This window comes from Cicer arietinum, chromosome 3 (genome assembly GCF_000331145.2).
Source record: "Cicer arietinum cultivar CDC Frontier isolate Library 1 chromosome 3, Cicar.CDCFrontier_v2.0, whole genome shotgun sequence".
Taxonomy (NCBI): Eukaryota; Viridiplantae; Streptophyta; class Magnoliopsida; order Fabales; family Fabaceae; genus Cicer; species Cicer arietinum.
The window spans coordinates 63,375,075-63,393,815 of NC_021162.2; the positions used below are offsets into that span (position 1 = coordinate 63,375,075).

Here is an 18,741-nt window from a genome sequence, read left to right on the forward strand (position 1 = left end):
TGTAGACAATTATAGATAGATTTTGAAGAATGAACGAATGATAGCCGTGTTCAAGTTTAAAGGAAAATTGCTATTTTAAAATTTAAATTTAAATATAAATCATTTTATTTTGATCTAACGACCGTAAAATTCCATGTAGTGTTTATGGCATGAAATCTTGATGTTAATCATATGATAAATCAAGATCACTTGTTTAATTGCAAATAATTACTTTGAATAAAAGAGATACATTGATTAAAGCAATTTTTATCGGTAAATAACAAGTTGGCAATTTATTTGATAATAATCAAGAAAAATTATTTATGGACATATATTTTAATATTAAACACAATAAATATATGATTTTGATTGTTTATATGTATTATTTGAACATCGCACAACTTGCCGTGTATAAAATACATCATAAAATAGTGTTTTTTCTTCATTATCATCACCAAAACAAAGAAAATATTACTAAAAAATATTTTTTAATAATCAAACTCTTAACGTTTATTGGAAAAAGGTAGTATAATAGATTTTGATTGACAATTTTAATAATTAAAAATTAGTTTTTAAAAATCTATTTTTTTTTTCAAATACTAAATTTTTTTTTAGTTTAATTGTTATATTTTGTTAGTGTATAAAGTTTTACAATGTCAGCACATCCTAAGTATTCATTAGTGTAACTTTAAAAGTAATTTTGATAAAAGTGAAACTGATTTATTAATATGATAATTATGATTAACTGAGAGTGTAAAATATTTTTACATCGTCGATGCATACAAATTAAATCTAAAATTTTATACTCTTAATACAATCTTCTTAACTACAAAGACAAAAATAATATATATAATTGTTAAAATATATTTAAACACAACACATTATTCAAGAAACCAATATTGAGATAGTGTTGATAAAAGTTAATGGTTTGATTCGAATATTAGATAATTTATTTTAAAATTACGTGAAACTATATTTCAAATCAATAAATGTCATATTTATTGATTTAGTTCAACTTGAATTCAAACTAATTTAATTATATATCAAATTCAAAATTATATATCAAATTATAATTTTAAACAAAAATTGTATATTCATCCACACAAATGTCCTTTTAGAGAATTAGAGAACTATGGACTACTCTATGTGGAGAGAAATAAATAAATAAAAAAGATTAGTATCTATAAAAATACGATAAGGAGAAGATAAGAGAGGATATAAAAAAATAATTATTAAATATGAAACAAATTTAATAATTTGAGTATTTTAGAATTGAAAATATAAAATACGAAACTAATTCAATAATTTGAGTATTTTAAAATTGGAAATATAAAATTTTAGAAGAAAGAGGATAAAAAATGAAGGAGATAACTACGTACACAAATTAAATATGTCAATTGAGTTCTAGATCTTATCTCTACATCATTAAATTGTTTCTGATCCATAAAATATAATATTCGTTTAACAATTTATAACTGAAACCAATGTCTCCTACAAAAGAACATTATTTAGTATTTTTTTGTAAAAAATGAGTAGAGATCTTTGAGTGGTCTGGCATAAGCTCTGTTGTAATGAATGAATTTTATTATCATGACGTCTTCTTCTCAGTTAGAAAAGGAAATCTCAAGAAAGTAGAAAAGTAAAGTTTCCTTTCGGTTAGACTTCAAATCGCATTGTATTTATATAAAATGGGGCTGCGTATTTCAAAAATTACAAAAATATTAAAAATAATCCACCGTTTATTCTTTCTTATACATGGATTTTGATTAATGAAATCGCTTAAAAATGTATACAATTATACATGGATTTTGACAAATGAAATCCATTAAAATTGTAGAGAGTTATATGATCGGCTAAAAAAACATTAACAACAAGATTCCATGTAGTGTTTATTGCATGAAATCTAAGGAATTTCTTTGAATAAAAGAGATACATGGATTAACGTAATTTTATTGGTAAATAACACATTGGCAATTTATTTGATAATAATAAATAAATAAAATATTTTTAGATATACATTTTAATATTAAACACAATATAAATATATAGTTTTAATTATTTATATGTATTATTTTAACATCAATTTGACATCGTACATCTGATACCACCGTATAAATACATCCTAAACCAATGTCTTTCCTTCATTATCATCACCAAAACAAAGAAAATATTACTAAAAAACACATTGTTTTGGTTCTGAATGATAATAGTTCTAGTTCTGTGAGAAGATCAATTAATTGGTCTAAATTTCTTTTATACATTTCATTCAATTATATTTTTATGTAAATATTCATAGAAATGTTTTAATTATTAGGTGAGTTCTTCATTCTTTTCGAACACCACTTTTATAAGAGGATCACCATGGATCAATATTTAAAAATTATTGAAATTTTTTAATGACCAACAATAATATTCTTGAGAAGTATAAATTGTGATCCTCTTTATCTTTATAAATAATACGGTGACATAATTCATGTTGATTTAGTATGCAAAACATATTTATTTTTATTTATTTTAATTAAATTGATATCATTTGACTCATATTTATTCATAAAATATATTTATTTACAAAATAAAAATAATCATTAACGCATACTTTAAAGAATAACTTCTCCGATCATTAGAATTTTAAACATTATTTATAAGTGATCCATAATAAAGATAATCCATAATATAACTGATTGCTAAGTATTACATTGGCGCAACTTAAACTAAACTATATCAATGGTCAATATTTTTTTTAAGTTTATTACAAAGAGATAGTATAAATTAAATTTTGATTGACATTTTTAAATAGTTAAAAAAAAATTTCAAACACTAAAATTTTTAGAGTTTAATTGTTATGTTTTGTCGGTGTAAAAAGTTTTACAGCACATCATAAATATTCATAAGTGTAGTTTTAAAAGAAATTATCATAAAAGTGAAACTGATTTATTAATTTGACGGTTATGGTTAACTAACAGAGTAAAATATTTTTACATATGCATACAAATTAAATCTATAATTTTACACTATTAATACAACTTTCTTAACTACATGACAAAAATAATATATACAATTATTAAAATATATTTAAACACAACACATTGTTTAAAAAATCAATATTGACAGTTGATAAAAGTTAATGATTTGATTTGAATATTAGATAATTTATTTTAAAATTATGTGAAACTATCTTTCAAATCAATAAATGTCAAATTTATTGATTTAGTTCAACTTGAATTCAAATTAATTTAATTATTTTTGGTTAAATTATTGTAGATCATTTGAATTGATTTTTATATCTCTATATAAAATTATAATTGAAATAGTTGGAATTTAAGTTGTAAATTTTATTTTATTTTATAATTATATTATTTGTTTTTGTAATTTGTTTTATAAATTATTCATCCGATTTTTTTTATAATAGACATGTGGATTATAATTTATTCAACAAATATTGATTTATTCTTACAGATTGTGGAGACAACATTCTAATATTAAAAATTGAGTCTAATAAAAAAGTCCAATTTTAATAATTAAAAAATTTGATAAAATAAATTTGAGTCCATATAAATATATCAATCTACATGATGTATTGATGAGATGCACATACCAATTTACATGATACATGTAGTTTGGTTAGGTTAATTCATGTAACAAGAAAAGATCACATGTTACTTTCATATATTAGACTCAAATATACATTTATTTCTACAACAATAACTCATCAACCACAAGTTTGCTCGTATAATATCATACACCACAATATATAATACACCAATTATATAATCTAAAATTACAATATCATACACCACAATATCTACAATAATTAACATATCTATTCATCTGCATGGTCTAGTGGAACTTTATTAACATATATCAACCCACACAAACCACAATTATCCTCTAATTTATGTGATTTCATTTTCACATTCTTCTCACCATTAATAATTATTAACTTTTCAACTTTCTTGACCATTAATATATTTTTTTTTCTTATAAAATTTATCTACCTTCTTATCTATAATCAAATCCTAAGTAAAAATTCTTCAAACAATTTTAAACAAAATAAAAATAGAGATATAAATATTAGATTATAAACCTAATTTAATAATTTGAATAATAGTGTAAATATAAAATTTTAAAAGCATTAAAAAGAAAAAAAAAAATGAAAAATAGTGAAAGTTTTCGGGTAAACAATTTAGGGACGAGGTATTTGTAAGACGGCTGTGTGAAAAAGCTGCGATGTCTTTGAATTTCAAAAACCGTCTGACAGACCTCACACAGTTGTGTATACAGAAATCTGAATACGTCAAACTACAATCGACTTTCCTGGCACACTTTCCTCGATTTTCATGTCAGTGATACGTCACGTCACATTTGGAGACAGTGAATTTGACGAATAAGAATGAAAGAAAATAGTGAATTTGACGAATAAGAATGAAAAATAATAATTTAATTATTGGATGAAAAATAAATGTATACCGTTATACATGTGTACCAATGAAACAATTGGAACTTACAATTGGACGCCATGCAGTCATTCGATCTCAATTTAAAAACATTTAAATTTAAATTATTTCATATCGATAAATCAACTACAATAACTATATGACAAGATAATGATCAATTTTTTAATTATAAATAATTTATTCGAATAAAAGAAATATATTATTAAAGCAGTTTTTATTGGTAAATAACAAGTTGGCAATTTATTTAATAATAATCAAGAAAAATTATTAATGGACATACATTTTAATATTAAACAATATAAATACATGGTTTTGATTATTTACATGTATTATTTGAACATAAAGTTGACATAATATGTACGGTATAAAATACACTCTAAACTAGCATCTTTCTTTTAGTATCATTATCAAAACAAAATAAATATTACTAAAAAATACATTGTTTTGGCTCTAAATAGTTAATTGTTTTATGTATGAGAAGTTCAATGAATTGATTTTTGATAATATTCATTAATTATTATACATTTATGGTGTAAGATATTTTTATACATTTCATTCAATTATATATTTATGTAAATATTTATAGAAATGTTTTCAGAACTAAATTGTGATTTAATTATATATATTTATAGAGAAAAAAATTACACTCATAAACATCCTAATTGAAGTGAAACAAGAAAAACCCAATAGGTTGAATTATGTTTTGAAACTTTTCTAGTTTCAAAACACTTTTTTAAGTGTGACTTGTCGTAGTCAACCGCTATCCATATGTACATACCAACTTTACCTCTTATGATCATCGATAAAAAAAAAAAGATAAATGCGATGAAGATATAAGAAAAGGATAAATATAGATTTATACATGTTTGAATCATAGATTCACAAAGGATAAACATAGATTCCTAGCACTCATATTGTGAAACTGATTTATAGCGTGTGAATCTATTCATAAAGTCTGAACTATTCAGAATATATCTTTCTATTATATATTGAGTTTAGTGTTAAGTTATACACCTAAGCTATAATCCATCTACTTATTGTCTGTCCCAGTTAAAATTGAGATCTCGGATGTAAAATTTTTATTTTTAATTCTATTACAAGTACTGTTTAAAGAGTATAGTTGTTCGGCATGAAAACATTGTTTTTATTTTATTTTATTGAATCATATAATAATTGTAAACATTAATAATATATATTTAATATTTTGAGTCTTAAACAATATTGTTATGATTTCTTTAAAATCAATTACATGTTTGACACGTGAATATGAATCACCCTCAAATCTAATAATTAATAACTTAAGACTTTGGATTTTTTACAACTCTACACAAAATGTAGCACCTGCAACACTGTTGGATCAGAATTTTAACTTTAATCAAATAGTGATGCAACTGCTAGAATATGTGCAGTACTGCAGAGATCCCATTTGCAAGAATTCCACAAATATAGTTTTTAGAGTGATCATTACTCTCATTTAACCTTGCACTCATATCTTAATTTGATTCCTATCTACTTAACAAGTAAGAATGGGTCCACATGCATCCATGAAAAAAGCATATATATAGGAGGGAAGTCACAATCAAAGCATAATTATGATACACAAAAAAAAGAAATATACATATATATATTCCCAAGGTAGTTGTGTGCTGTACTAGCATTTTGTTGGTCACTAAACCATAACACCAAACCGAAAGAAAAAAAAAAGTTATAGCTACTACAAATATAGATTCATAGAAACGACACAAGAGAGACATGAAAGTAGTTACAGCAATTGGAGACTATTGATGATGATCCATGTGAACGTGAATAATTGATAGGAGAAAATTTATGTTGTACACTTGTAGGCTATTAAAATTGTGAGTCCCAAATTGGCAAAGAATGCCAAATAAGAAAGCAAAAGTGAAACCAAATTTGTATTGCAGAACTTTCGCACATGGTCACATATTGGGACCCACCCTGCGTGTTCCTCACCAAACTGTCCCACGTATCCAACGGCTGTGGCTGCTGCACATCCAGCTATCAGCAACACCGTCATCACCTGAATATTTTTTCCAATTTTTTTGTCATAACTAACGTGCCAAAATAGAAATTAGAAACTAGAATTAATGAATATGTATTTTTGAAAATAGTAAAATAATTTTTTAATATTTTTATTATTTATAAAAATATAAATAATTATTATTTCAAGAATTTCTTATTTTCTTTATTAACAAATAAAATTAAATTTTAAGATAAAAGACATGTATCAACAAGTAAAATTAACATATATTTTTTAAGAATTAAAAACATGTATGTTTACTCAAAATAAACAACAACCTCTAATTTTACATGATAGAAAAGAAATTATTTTAGTTTTAGAGATTAGATTTTGCACACATAATTTTTCCTATAAAAAAAGCATTTATTCTAATGATTCTTAATATCTGTTGAATTTGAGTCAAAAAATATATATGTTCAATAATTGATTCCGATCTCTGGTCAATATCCCTTTACTTGATTTGAAATAGATAGATAACTAAATATGTCATTGTTATCATATATTATTAAATCCTATATGATGAACAATGATATCAATTTTGGTTTACATTAAATAATCATTTGGGTTGTTGAAAATATCAAACAATGTAATTGTAGTAGCTGAATGTATTGAATCATAAAAAAAATTAGTTAGTTTGGTCATGAAATTGTGATCTCTATATCAATATAATTTATAATTACATGATACACTATCAAGTATGTTATTGGAAGTTTCATACATTCAAATCAAGATCTAATAACATTACCCCACATAACTTCTTATCATCAGATTACCCCACATATTTATGAACCTGAAAATGACTCTCTACTTATTTTGTTAACGACTTCAGCTCTAGGCAACCGAAAATTGACTTCAAAATTTAAAGGAATTGTTTTAAAAATATCACAAATCAATGAAAAAAAAAATTCTTACGCAAAGTAAATAAAAAGAAATTTACCGACAAATTTTATTTTTAGACTTTTATATTATCTTCTGAGTATTAAGTAGTAAAAATAAATGAAATAAACTTACCAAATCAAACAAAAATAGGAAGAAATAGTATTCTTTTCGTCGTGGTGTTTGTTGCTTCATCAGAAGGTTGATTAACAGTGTCAGCAAAGACACGAAACAGACCACACCATTTGCAGCAACAAAAAATCTATTGACGAAGGAAAAATAAATATTTAAGAAATTAATCAAATACTATAAAAAAAAATTCCCCCTTTGTCAAAAAAAAAAAAAACCCTTTATTTTAAAATATGAAAATGGAAAATGGGTTGTGTTGAAAATTGAGACTTACTTGAAAGATGACATGTAATAAAAGTGAGCTTCGAACGCAATAGAGAACAGCATAACGGTTTGGTTGTTGGTGACTGTGACAACAATTGCTGCTGCGGTTAGAACAATGACTAAGATTCTGAGGATGTTTTGAACCATCAAGAAAGTCCTGTGATTTTTTTGTGAGGATGAGGTTGTTGTGGATGAAGATTTGGGTTCCATCATGAAGGAATCTTTAGCATCGGCCATAGTTTAGATTAGGGAGGAAAAATAGGAAGAGGCTAAATTTTGGGGTAAAGAGTGAATAGCTTTGCTAACTTTTATAGAGGAAAAGTTAAGTGAGTAAGACAAAAGGAAAGAGAGTGAAACTTAGAAGGAACATAGGAAGAAATTTGAATGCTGAAACATTGTTGGATGTTGGTGTGAGTGCATTTATGAAAATAAGTGGGGAATGAGAGAAAAATGTGAGGAATTTGTGGGAAAAATTTAAAAGCAATTGGATAAAGTTGAAAATTTTGTAGTAATAAAATAAAAGGTAAAATATTTCCTCGGTCTTCAGATTTAGTTTTAGATAAGGATTCATATTTTTTATTTATTTAATTTTAAATAACAATTTTATTTTTTTATGACTTATGATGTTAATTATATTATTTTTTTATTTTACCGAAACTTATAAAATTTAAAAATTTATATATTAATCAAATTCATTGCTCAAATCTTCAAATATATTTATATATTCACCTTTAACAATATCAAATTCATTAAATAAAGAATTCACATTTTAAGATTTGATATCCAAATTACCAAGACAATTACTTCTTCTTCTTTCTATCATTCTCTAAATCATTGTTGAAAATGAAAATATTAGTTTATTTGAAGATTTGAGTTATAAATTTTGTTGAAGATGATTACTAATTTTATGAGTTTTGTTTAAAAATAATGATAATTTTTTTAGATTTCTGTAAAAATTGATAACATTGTTGATATTTTAAGATATAAATGATCAAATTATTACTTAAATCTAAATAAAAAATTAAATAAAATATAAAAAATTGTTATACGAAATTAAGTTAAACAACTACATGACATGAGATATTTTGTATAAAATAAGTAGGTTCATGTGAATTGGGTTGTTTTTGTATTTTTATTTATTAAATATATTGTGAGGAAAATTGTAAATTGATTAAGGATCTTTAAGGGCTTTATTAATGGGTTAATAAAGTAGAGTATTTAATGTATTGTTCGATATAATTATAAGATAGAAAGGATAGATAAAATATATATATATATATATATATATATATATAATATTTTTTCTATGTTTAGTTGGATAAACAGTAAAAAGAGAGTTTTTCTAAAAGACATAAATGGAGGGGAAAATGTAAAGTGAGAAAAATAAATTTCCATAGTTCTAAGTTGAAATAATTTTTAACTCCCTTCCAACTTCAATCTCGCTTTTCAATTAACAAATTAAAAGATGTGGTTGCTCTTTAAATATTCATACATAGGTTAATTAATCTCTCCTATTTTGCAACCGTCAATATGGAGGACTGATTTGTGTAGAGACTTCAATAAAACAATTATTTTTTTTACTAAAGCTTGATTCCAGAATAGTTGCAGATGCATTTGGTCTAAAGTCTTAGAAGTTTCGAATAAGTGATGGATATTTTTTTTTTTAAACATCAAATGCATTAGGTGAAGGATATATTTTTTTTAATCATTTTATAGTTATTGACATCGATAATAAAGATAATAGTTTTTCATATATATATATATATATATATATATATATATATATATATATATATTAACTATTTGTATTATTATGGATCATAAAATTAACAGTGGGATTTCATTTTTAATTTTACAAGAGAATATATTTTATAAATTGATGTATATTTATATAGTTATAGTTTTTTTAAAATAATTTTTCTACTATGTGAATATTTGACTTTTTCCATATGTTATCCTATGATATTTTTCATTATTTTAACAATGTATTTTGGTGGTGTGCTACAAATGATAGTTAAAGTTCTAATATAGTTATAATTTTTTATCTTAATGTGCTACAAATGAACAATGTATTTTGGTGGTGTGCTACAAAGATAGTTACAATTTTGCTCATATAATACACCGATTATATATATAATCTAAAATTACAATATCATACACCACAATATCTATAATAATTAACATATTTATTCAACTACATATTTCAGTTGAACTTTGTCACAACCGATTAACATTTATAAACCCACACAAACCACATTTATCCTCTAACTTATATGATTTCTTTTTCACAATCTTCTCACCATTAATAATTATTAACTTTTCAACTTTTTTTAACATTAATATTTTTTTTCTTATAAAATTTATCTATCTTCCTACCTTTAATCAAATTCATATATAAAAATTCTTCAAACAATTTTAAAGAAAAAATTTATATTCATTCACATAATTATCTTTATATCAAATATCTTGAGAAATACATTACTCCCGTTAGCTGTGGAGATTAGATAAAAAAATAAGAGTACTACATGTAAAAATAAGATAAAGAGAAGATAAAAAATAAAAAATAAAGATATAAATATTAGATTATAAACCTAATTTAATAATTTGAATATTTTAATATTGTAAATATAAAATTTTAAAGGCATTAAAAAAGAATGAAAAATATCGTTAGTAAAAGTTTTCATGTATACAAACGATATCTCTCAAATGATTTATTTTTATGAAAACGGAAATTTACTAGACAAATACGATGTCTTTCAATTCGAAAAAAAATAAATCTCTAAATCCCTTCCAACCGCGTTAAATACTACAGGATGTCGACGCACAGTGGTAGATGCATCTATTTCGTACAACAAGTTTCAAATAGGTGAAGGATATATCTTTTTTTTTAATTATCAAATGCATTTTATAACTGTTGTCATCCATAAGAAAGATAATAGTTTCATCTATATTAACTACTTATATTATTAGGGATCATAAAATTAATTAACAGTGGATCATAAAATTTAACTATTATTAGAGACCTCATTTCAGAATTTACACGAATATATCTTATAAATTGATGTATATTTATATAGTATCCAAAAATTTGACTATTTTATCTTACAATATCAAATCTTAAAGAAACTTTTCTAACAAAGTGAAAGTCTATTTGCAAAGGTTAACGAAGCATTACTAAAAAGAAAAATCTATAGTGGATGTTGCTTGAATCAATAAACTACAATTAGGTCAATCGATTTTAAATGGGACTTACATTATGGTACTTTACTTATATAATATTTCTATTAAATATAGTTTTGTTGAAGTATATGCAATTTTGAATTTATTTTCATCTTGCACTTTATGAAAATATTTTAGAAATTACTCACGAGTAATCTGAAACATTAAAAAGAAGTTATTAAGATATTTTAAATGCTATAAAATTAGTCAAAATGTTCGTATAGAAAGTTACAAGATATAAGAGATTATGGTTGAGATTCTTAGCTCAATGATATTTTATTTCGTTGTGAACACGGTAATAGTCATTTCCAATATGGATGATATATTTCAAACAAAAAAATTATAGTTTACATTATTCGAACTTTTTTCTATGAAGTAATGGATCACCAACTCTAAACGTTAGAATAATTTTTTTACATAAAAGTTAATAATGAGTTTTTTTTTTTTTTTGGGTATGGTTTGTTTATATTTAAGAAATTATTTTTCTATATTTAATAAGGAGAGATTGAATTGATTAGCTCAACTTTATCCTTCTAAATTTTTTCCAATTGAACTATTGACATAGATTGTCTGCTTGTGAATTATTTATTATATGTAAATTCTTATTGTGAATTTCTTGAATGTAAATTATGACTCTTAATGGAGACCAAAAAAAAAATTGTGTATCTACTATGAATGGTTAATGTTTTGTTTGGATAAGGAAAAAACTAAAAGAAAAATAATATTAAATGAATGAAAGTGATTAGAAAAAGAACATAAAATGATATAATTTTTTAGTTGTTCAATAAGAACGAAAGTGAATAGAAAGTAGTAGAAAGAAAAGATAAATGTTTAGTAAATCTAAAAAATGCTTCTATGTGAAAATTGAGTTTTTTTAAACGGCTAAAGTTAGTTATTAATTTTTATAGTAGTATTTTTTTCTTTATTCGAATTTGAACTCAAATACTTCACTTCGATAACTCTTAGCTCAAACAAATGTAAAAAAGGAGTATATTATATATAATTTAATAATTACATAAATCTAAAAAATTAATTATCTTAAATCAAATTTATAAAATTCATATTAATATTAAAAAAAATTATATATTAATCAAATCCATAGTTTAAATATTTAAATAAATTTATATTTTCATCTCCAACAACAAAAACATCAAATAAATAACTCATACTTTAAAATTTAATTTTCAAATCACAAAAAAAAAAATATCTTTTTTTTTTATCCTTCTCCAAATCAAATCTCTAAAAATGTTAATTGTATAGTTGGTGGATTTGACGTTGTTGTTTCAGATAAAAGTATAAATTTATTTAAAGATCTGAATTATAAATTTAATAAAAATCAAAATTTTATCAAAAATAATAATTAATTTTTTAGATTTTATTTAAAGATGATAATAAAACTTATCAGTTTTTATAAAAAGAATATATATATCATTATTGTTATTAAAAAATAAGTAAACATGGATTCAAAAGAATGAGTGTAATGGATCATGCCACAGCAACAGGGACATTGCTGACTTGTACTCATATAAAGGCTCTCGTTAGGACTTTCTTTCTGATTTGGGCAGAAGCCTATATTTAGTGTACGGTGCACCGAATGCAATATTTCCTTCGTCTTTTGTAAAGAAACCAAACGGTGGAAGTTTTGATATTCGAGAACCTTTCCATGCTATAGCTTCCCTTCTTCCCACTTTCCATGAGTTCCAAATAATGCGTAAATGATTATTAAGCTGCTTATATATTGCCTATTATCTATTCTTGTGAAGCTCCATTATATTCGTTTTTAAAGATTTTGGAGACGTCGTTCTAATATTAAAGACTAAATTATTTATAAAAAAAATATAATTTTAATAAATTAAAAAAATTATTAAAATAAATTATAATATACTAAACATATTAATTTATATGATGTACGAAAACTCTACACATCAATCTACATTATATATGTCATTTAATTAGATTATCAATCTATAGTATGTCACATTCATATATTAGATTCAAATATATATTTTAGAAACGATAATACAGCAACAATTCCACCTATAAACATAATTTTTTTCCATAAAATATACGAATTATAGAATAAAATATTACAATCACACATACTACGATATCTATAATAATTAGTATATTTAATCACTTTTATATCATGTCAGATCTAATCAGAATTAATTACAACCAAAATATATCAAACTACAAAAACCAGAGAAGATGAAAACTCAGAGAAATGTCTTGTAGAATTACGAAAGTAATTTCAGTCTTTATATAATGACTGAGCCGGTGTGAATGACACATGTTAATTCAATAATACTTTTATCTGCAACTTAAACTTCTAGAGAATGACTGAGCTGGTGCAAATGACACGTGTTAATTCAGTGATGCTTTTATCCGCAACTTCCAATTTCTAACAAAATAAATACAATAAACAAAAGTATTTTGTAATTAATAATATTTAAAATAAAAAATAAAAGTAAAATAAAAAAGTAATTAATAATATTTAAAATAAAAAATAAAAGTAAAATAAAGAAATGATTGGATCAAAATAATTTTCTTTTAACTTATATATTTTTTTTGCTATCTTGTTAATTTTAACTAGGGTTAGAAATCCACGTCCCCACTTTTGGTAATAGTTTCTTTGTAGTCTGTATATTGAAATAATTTTGTAAAAAATTAATATTTTTAGTTTTCAAAAAAGTCTTTATAAAATTGAAACTAACAGTACATCATTTTTTTAAGAGACTAAACTTAAAAGTTTAGATATTAAAAATTTATTTAATTCAAAAAAAATTTAACACTTATTTATTATATTATATTATATATAAAAAAAAATTGAAAAAGCCCAACAATTCTAGTTCCTGTGCCGCAGATGTAAAGACAAGTACACAGCCGTATATAGCAGTACTAATTAATCATATCAATATAAATAAGATTTAATAAAAGTAATTTTGTCAAGTAAAGTGATCAAGTAAAGTGATTTAGAGTCAATAAAAGAGTGGTGCAATGGACTAATCTTAATAATAATCATTTATAATTTATGCAAAATATATTTTTCGGTAACTTATAGTTATATGCATAAGGTATTTTCACTTTACTTATTTGCAACTTTACTTATTTGCAATCATTTTCATTCATACAACTCACGTGGCATTGTTTTGCACACAACGTATGGGCAATGAATTGATTTTATGAACCAGTTTCAAGTAATTGCTTTTAAGTAAAATTGTGTTTTTTCTATTGAAGAAAGTATCCCGTTCTTGACATTGGTCCCTTTTCTTATTTGACTAAATATGTAATTTTCTTTTAATGAAGACTACATATTTAATTTGATAGTTAAATTGAAATAAATTATCAAAAAAGTTTCCTCGCATTATTAATATTTTAAAATAATTGTTCAAATTAAAAAAAATATTAATCAAATTTGTAGATGTGTATATGAATGTGTTATCAAATGCATCTTGAATTTTATTTATTTTGTATCAAATATATCTTCAAATATATCTTCAACAAATATATCTTCGACCATTTAAGGTCATTTTTTTATCCAAAATCAATTTTTAAGTTATCTTATTCTCTCTTTTTATTTAAATAAGTGATTTTTTTTTATATATAGATATACTTCTTTGTCGTGTTTTATTTATGATTTCGTCGTCTGAATGTGACGTTGATTTGTTAGTTGTCGTTGTATGAGGTTTTTGTTTTCATATTTTGGTGTGGTGTTTGCATAAGCAAATGACTTGTTTTGTTCGTACCATATTTTGATCAAGGTGTTTATGGAGGCTACAACTAAATTCGGCATCATCTCAACCTTACAAATGACTTGTCAACAAATGATAAGTGTGAGGAGGAATTAGTGGATCAATGTAGGATTTTATTGGCTAACGTTCATTTGCAAGTTAATGTATCTGATAAGTGGTCGTGAAATAATACACAAGGAGGGTCATATTCGGTAAATGATGCATATTTTGTACTATGGGAGGAGTTTGTCGCTAGTATTAACACACCTCCATTTCAAGACCTAGTGTGACATCCTTTTGTTCAAGCAAAAGTATCATTATTTGTGTGGAGGTTGTTTCAAGATAGGTTGCCTACAAAGGAAAATTTGTTCCGTCGATGTATCATTTCTGTGGAAGATCAACAATGTGTAGCAGGTTGTGGGGAAGTTGAAACAGTCAATCATTTGTTCTTTGTGTGCCCTGTTTTTGGATCCTTGTGGTATGGTGTTTTGAATTGGTTTGGACTATTTGATGTATTTCATAAGGATGCAATCAACCACGCTAACCAATTTGATGGTATTTATTTATGCGACCGTGTAACGCGTCAAATAATTAATTTAGTTTGGTTTGCAGCGATGTGGGCAATTTGGAAATCAAGAAATGAGGCGATTTTTCGTTCGTATGTTTTGAATGCAAATCTTATTATTGAGCATGCCAAATTTTTAGCATGGAGGTGGATCAAATTGCATGTAAAACAATTTTGTTATGGGTATAACCAATGATGCCCTCAACCCTTAGAGTGCATTGGTATTGCTTGTGGTTAATTATTTTACTTATTGTTTGAGTAATTTAGTTTGTATTTCTGCTTTGTTTAGGTCATACAGTAGAAACATTATAAAATTTCTTTTGTTTTTACTCTAAGCACTTCTTGTGCTTAGAACGTTTCTTGAATATATTTATTTTTGACTTGTTTAAAAAAAAATGATATAATTGATCATGTTAAATATCACCTATAATCAACATGAAAGAATATAAACAATTTTTTTTTTTTAATCTTATGAGGATGAATGGCATTAAATACTGTGAATATCGTATTATTCTTAATCATTGACCGATAAAAGACATAATTTAATTATTATGATTAAAATTTTGATTATATAATTTTAAATTGATTTCCATAATTTTTATGTGTACTAGTAAAGTATTTTTTCTTTTATTAATCATTAAATTTAATTGTACTATTTTTATTTTAATATGAATGAACTTTAGTTTGTTATAAAAAAAACTATCACGACCCCTTAGCTTGAGATACACTCGACAAAGGCATGAAAAATATCATCATAACAGGTTGATTTTAAACAATATTATATACGAGATTTAAATATATTTTTGGGTCTGAATGATATAACAGTTTTGTTTAGTTTATGTAAAAAAATAATTTAGATTTCATGCTAGTAATATTAGAAAAAATTTATTTTTTGTCGTTAATGTGAAACAAATGTTTGAAAAACTTGAATTTGACAAAGGGAAATATAATATTTGTTTATATTTATTGTATATAGGGATTACAATAGACCCCCAATAAATATTGTGAATTGAAAAATAAGAAAGTACCACATAGAAGGGATATGACATACTAGTAGGGTATATAAGGTGGATGTATGGTACTTGGGGTGTGTCTCCAGGGGTACACCAATTTTGTAAAAGAGGGAGAACGTATAAAAAAATTGACTACCACAGACACGCGCCGCCATCGTGCGACCTTTGCTTTGTATTATTTTTTAACATATGATACGTTCATTACATAATTACCCTTCACCGAGTCAACATTCAACATCTGATTCAGTCAAATCTTTGCCCCCCAATTTCGCGCTTCAGTTTTGTTGGTCAAAACCCTAATGACCAGTCATGCACGTCTGTTATTGCCTGGTCAAAAGCCTAAATCAAAACTGAGTGCATGTTTTGTGGTCAAACAATACGTGTCACGTGTTTTGGTGGTCAAATAAATTGTGGCACACATTTCTGTGGTCAAAACCTAACACACGTATAGTGAATCAGACCTAATGGATCACACCTTTCTCTCTGATCCAATTACGGATTTCATCTATAAATCGAGTGTTCTCTTCAGTTGAAAAAGCACACTAAATAGAGGCTTTTCTCTCTTCTCACATTTCTTACTCACTTATTTTGTTTCTTTTGGATGGTCTTAGTGCCATATTACGACTGGTAGTCATCTGACTGCCATATTGATGGTGTAATTCTAAAACGGTTTTCTACAGTGCAGTAGAACTCCGATATAGTGATCTGGGCTGTTTTATCCTGGGGACTTCGTGGTTGATAGTCCGCCTTGCACAATTTTGACAGTGCCTCGAAACGTATTAAAGAGAGTGACCTAGCCTGCGACTCAACTCAGTAATATTGTCGGTCGCATAAATTTTTTTCCAACTTTTTCGAAATTCAATTATAACAATTTTAAGACGTTTTCATACTGCTATGTCTACCGACGAAATTATTGGGACATGATCATCTGTTTCTGACTACTACAACAAACCATTTCGGTTTGAGGGAAGTCACTTCAAAAGATGGCAACAAAAGATGTTATTTTTTCTAACCACGAAAAAGCTTGCCAACGTTCTGAATGATGAAATTCCTGTTGTTCCAGAAACAGATAGCCAAATAGAAAAGGATAAGAAAGCTGTTGAATTAACCCAATGGGAACATAATGATTACTTATGTAAGAATTATATTCTTAATGGACTTCCTGATGATTTGTATGTTTATTACTGTTCCGACAACAATACTTCTAAACAGGTTTGGGATGCTCTTAAGAAGAAATATGATACTGAGGAAGCTGAAGTCAAAAAGTATGTTGTTAGCCACTACCTCAAATATCAAATGACAAATGACAGATCAATGGAAGCTCAGTCTCATGAAATCCAGAAAATTGCTCACGAGATTATCTCTGAAGGTATGTCCCTAGATGAACAGGTTCAAATTGCTGTTGTTATTGACAAACTGCCCCCTGCTTGGAAAGGTTTTAAAAATTCTAACAGGCTTTGAATAAAAGAATTTTCTCTAGAAAGTTTGATAACCCACCTTAGAATTGAGGAGGAATCCTGAAAGCAAGACAAAAAAGATGAAGTTCTTCTTGTGGCAAATAACAAGAAAAAGAAACTCATCGGAGCAGTTTTGAAGCTAAACGACAAACAACTAAAGAATCAGAACCACACTTTAAAAAACATCAACAAGAATGGGAACCCTTTAAAGGTCTCAATTATAAGGCAACAACCACCTCTTGGAAATGACCCTCAACCACCTTTTCTCTGTTTTTGTGTGTGTGTGTGGGAAAGAGGGTTATATAGCACACAAGTGTAGAAGAAAATATGACCATTCTAATCAGGCTAACCTGATAGAAGAGAAATTTATTGTTATGATAACTGAGATCAACTTTGTTGGTGGATCAGATGGATGTCAGATAGACATTGGCGCCTCACGCCATATCTGTTATAAACGTGCTATGTTTAAAACATACACTACTGCTGAAGATAAGAAAATGTTGTTGGGAGATTCTCACACCACTAATATTGTTGATATTGGAGATGCTAAACTAATATTCACCTTTAGAAAGACCTTAATTCTGAATGATGTCATGCACACTCTAGAAATAAGGAAGAATTTGGTTTCTGAGTTTCTTCTCAATAAGGCAGAGTTTACTCAGACTATAGGGGCTATAGGGGCATATTTGTACACAATTTCTAAAAATGGTATTTTTGTTGGAAAATGATTAACCACTAATGACATATTTAAATTGAAATCAATAAAATGACTCATTTTGCTTACATGTTGTGTGATTTTAATATTTGGCATGGTAGACTCTGTCATATGAACAAACGCGTAATTTCAAACTTAAGTAACCTAGGTTTAATTCCAAAGTTATCTTTACAGGATTTTGAAAAATGTGATTTTTGCAGTCAAGCTAAAATAACTAAAAGTTCACATAAAATAGTAGTTAAAGAATCTGAACCTTTAGACTTAATACTCTCTGATATATGTGAACTTGATGAGACGTTAA

The 18,741-nt window shown here is 25.6% G+C and overlaps 2 protein-coding genes across 2 annotated transcripts; one reads left to right on the forward strand and one right to left on the reverse strand.

Moving 5' to 3' along the window:
• Positions 1–5,974: 5,974 nt before the first annotated feature.
• On the reverse strand, positions 5,975–8,111 carry LOC101499460 (CASP-like protein 1F2). The gene is made up of 3 exons (XM_004492931.4): positions 7,751–8,111; positions 7,483–7,609; positions 5,975–6,471 (listed from the first exon to the last, which is right to left on the reverse strand). Exons 1-3 carry the CDS (start codon positions 7,975–7,977, stop codon positions 6,259–6,261), a joined length of 567 nt encoding a protein of 188 aa, XP_004492988.1. The 5' UTR covers positions 7,978–8,111; the 3' UTR covers positions 5,975–6,258.
• A 9,153-nt stretch (positions 8,112–17,264) lies between these two features.
• LOC140919840 (uncharacterized) lies at positions 17,265–18,453 on the forward strand. The gene is made up of 2 exons (XM_073366503.1): positions 17,265–17,703; positions 18,134–18,453. The coding sequence occupies exons 1-2, from the start codon at positions 17,265–17,267 to the stop codon at positions 18,451–18,453; spliced, it is 759 nt and encodes a 252-aa protein (XP_073222604.1).
• Positions 18,454–18,741: the final 288 nt, after the last annotated feature.

Coding starts and splice junctions, on each gene's coding strand:
- LOC101499460 (XM_004492931.4), bottom strand. CDS start 7,977: ATGGCCGATGCTAAAGATTCCTTCATGATGGAACCCAAATCTTCATCC. Junction 7,610..7,750: donor TATTACATGTCATCTTTCAA/GTAAGTCTCAAT, acceptor CTTCGTCAATAG/ATTTTTTGTTGCTGCAAATG. Junction 6,472..7,482: donor TCCTATTTTTGTTTGATTTG/GTAAGTTTATTT, acceptor AAAAATATTCAG/GTGATGACGGTGTTGCTGAT.
- LOC140919840 (XM_073366503.1), top strand. CDS start 17,265: ATGTTATTTTTTCTAACCACGAAAAAGCTTGCCAACGTTCTGAATGAT. Junction 17,704..18,133: donor ACTGCCCCCTGCTTGGAAAG/GTTTTAAAAATT, acceptor TTGGTGGATCAG/ATGGATGTCAGATAGACATT.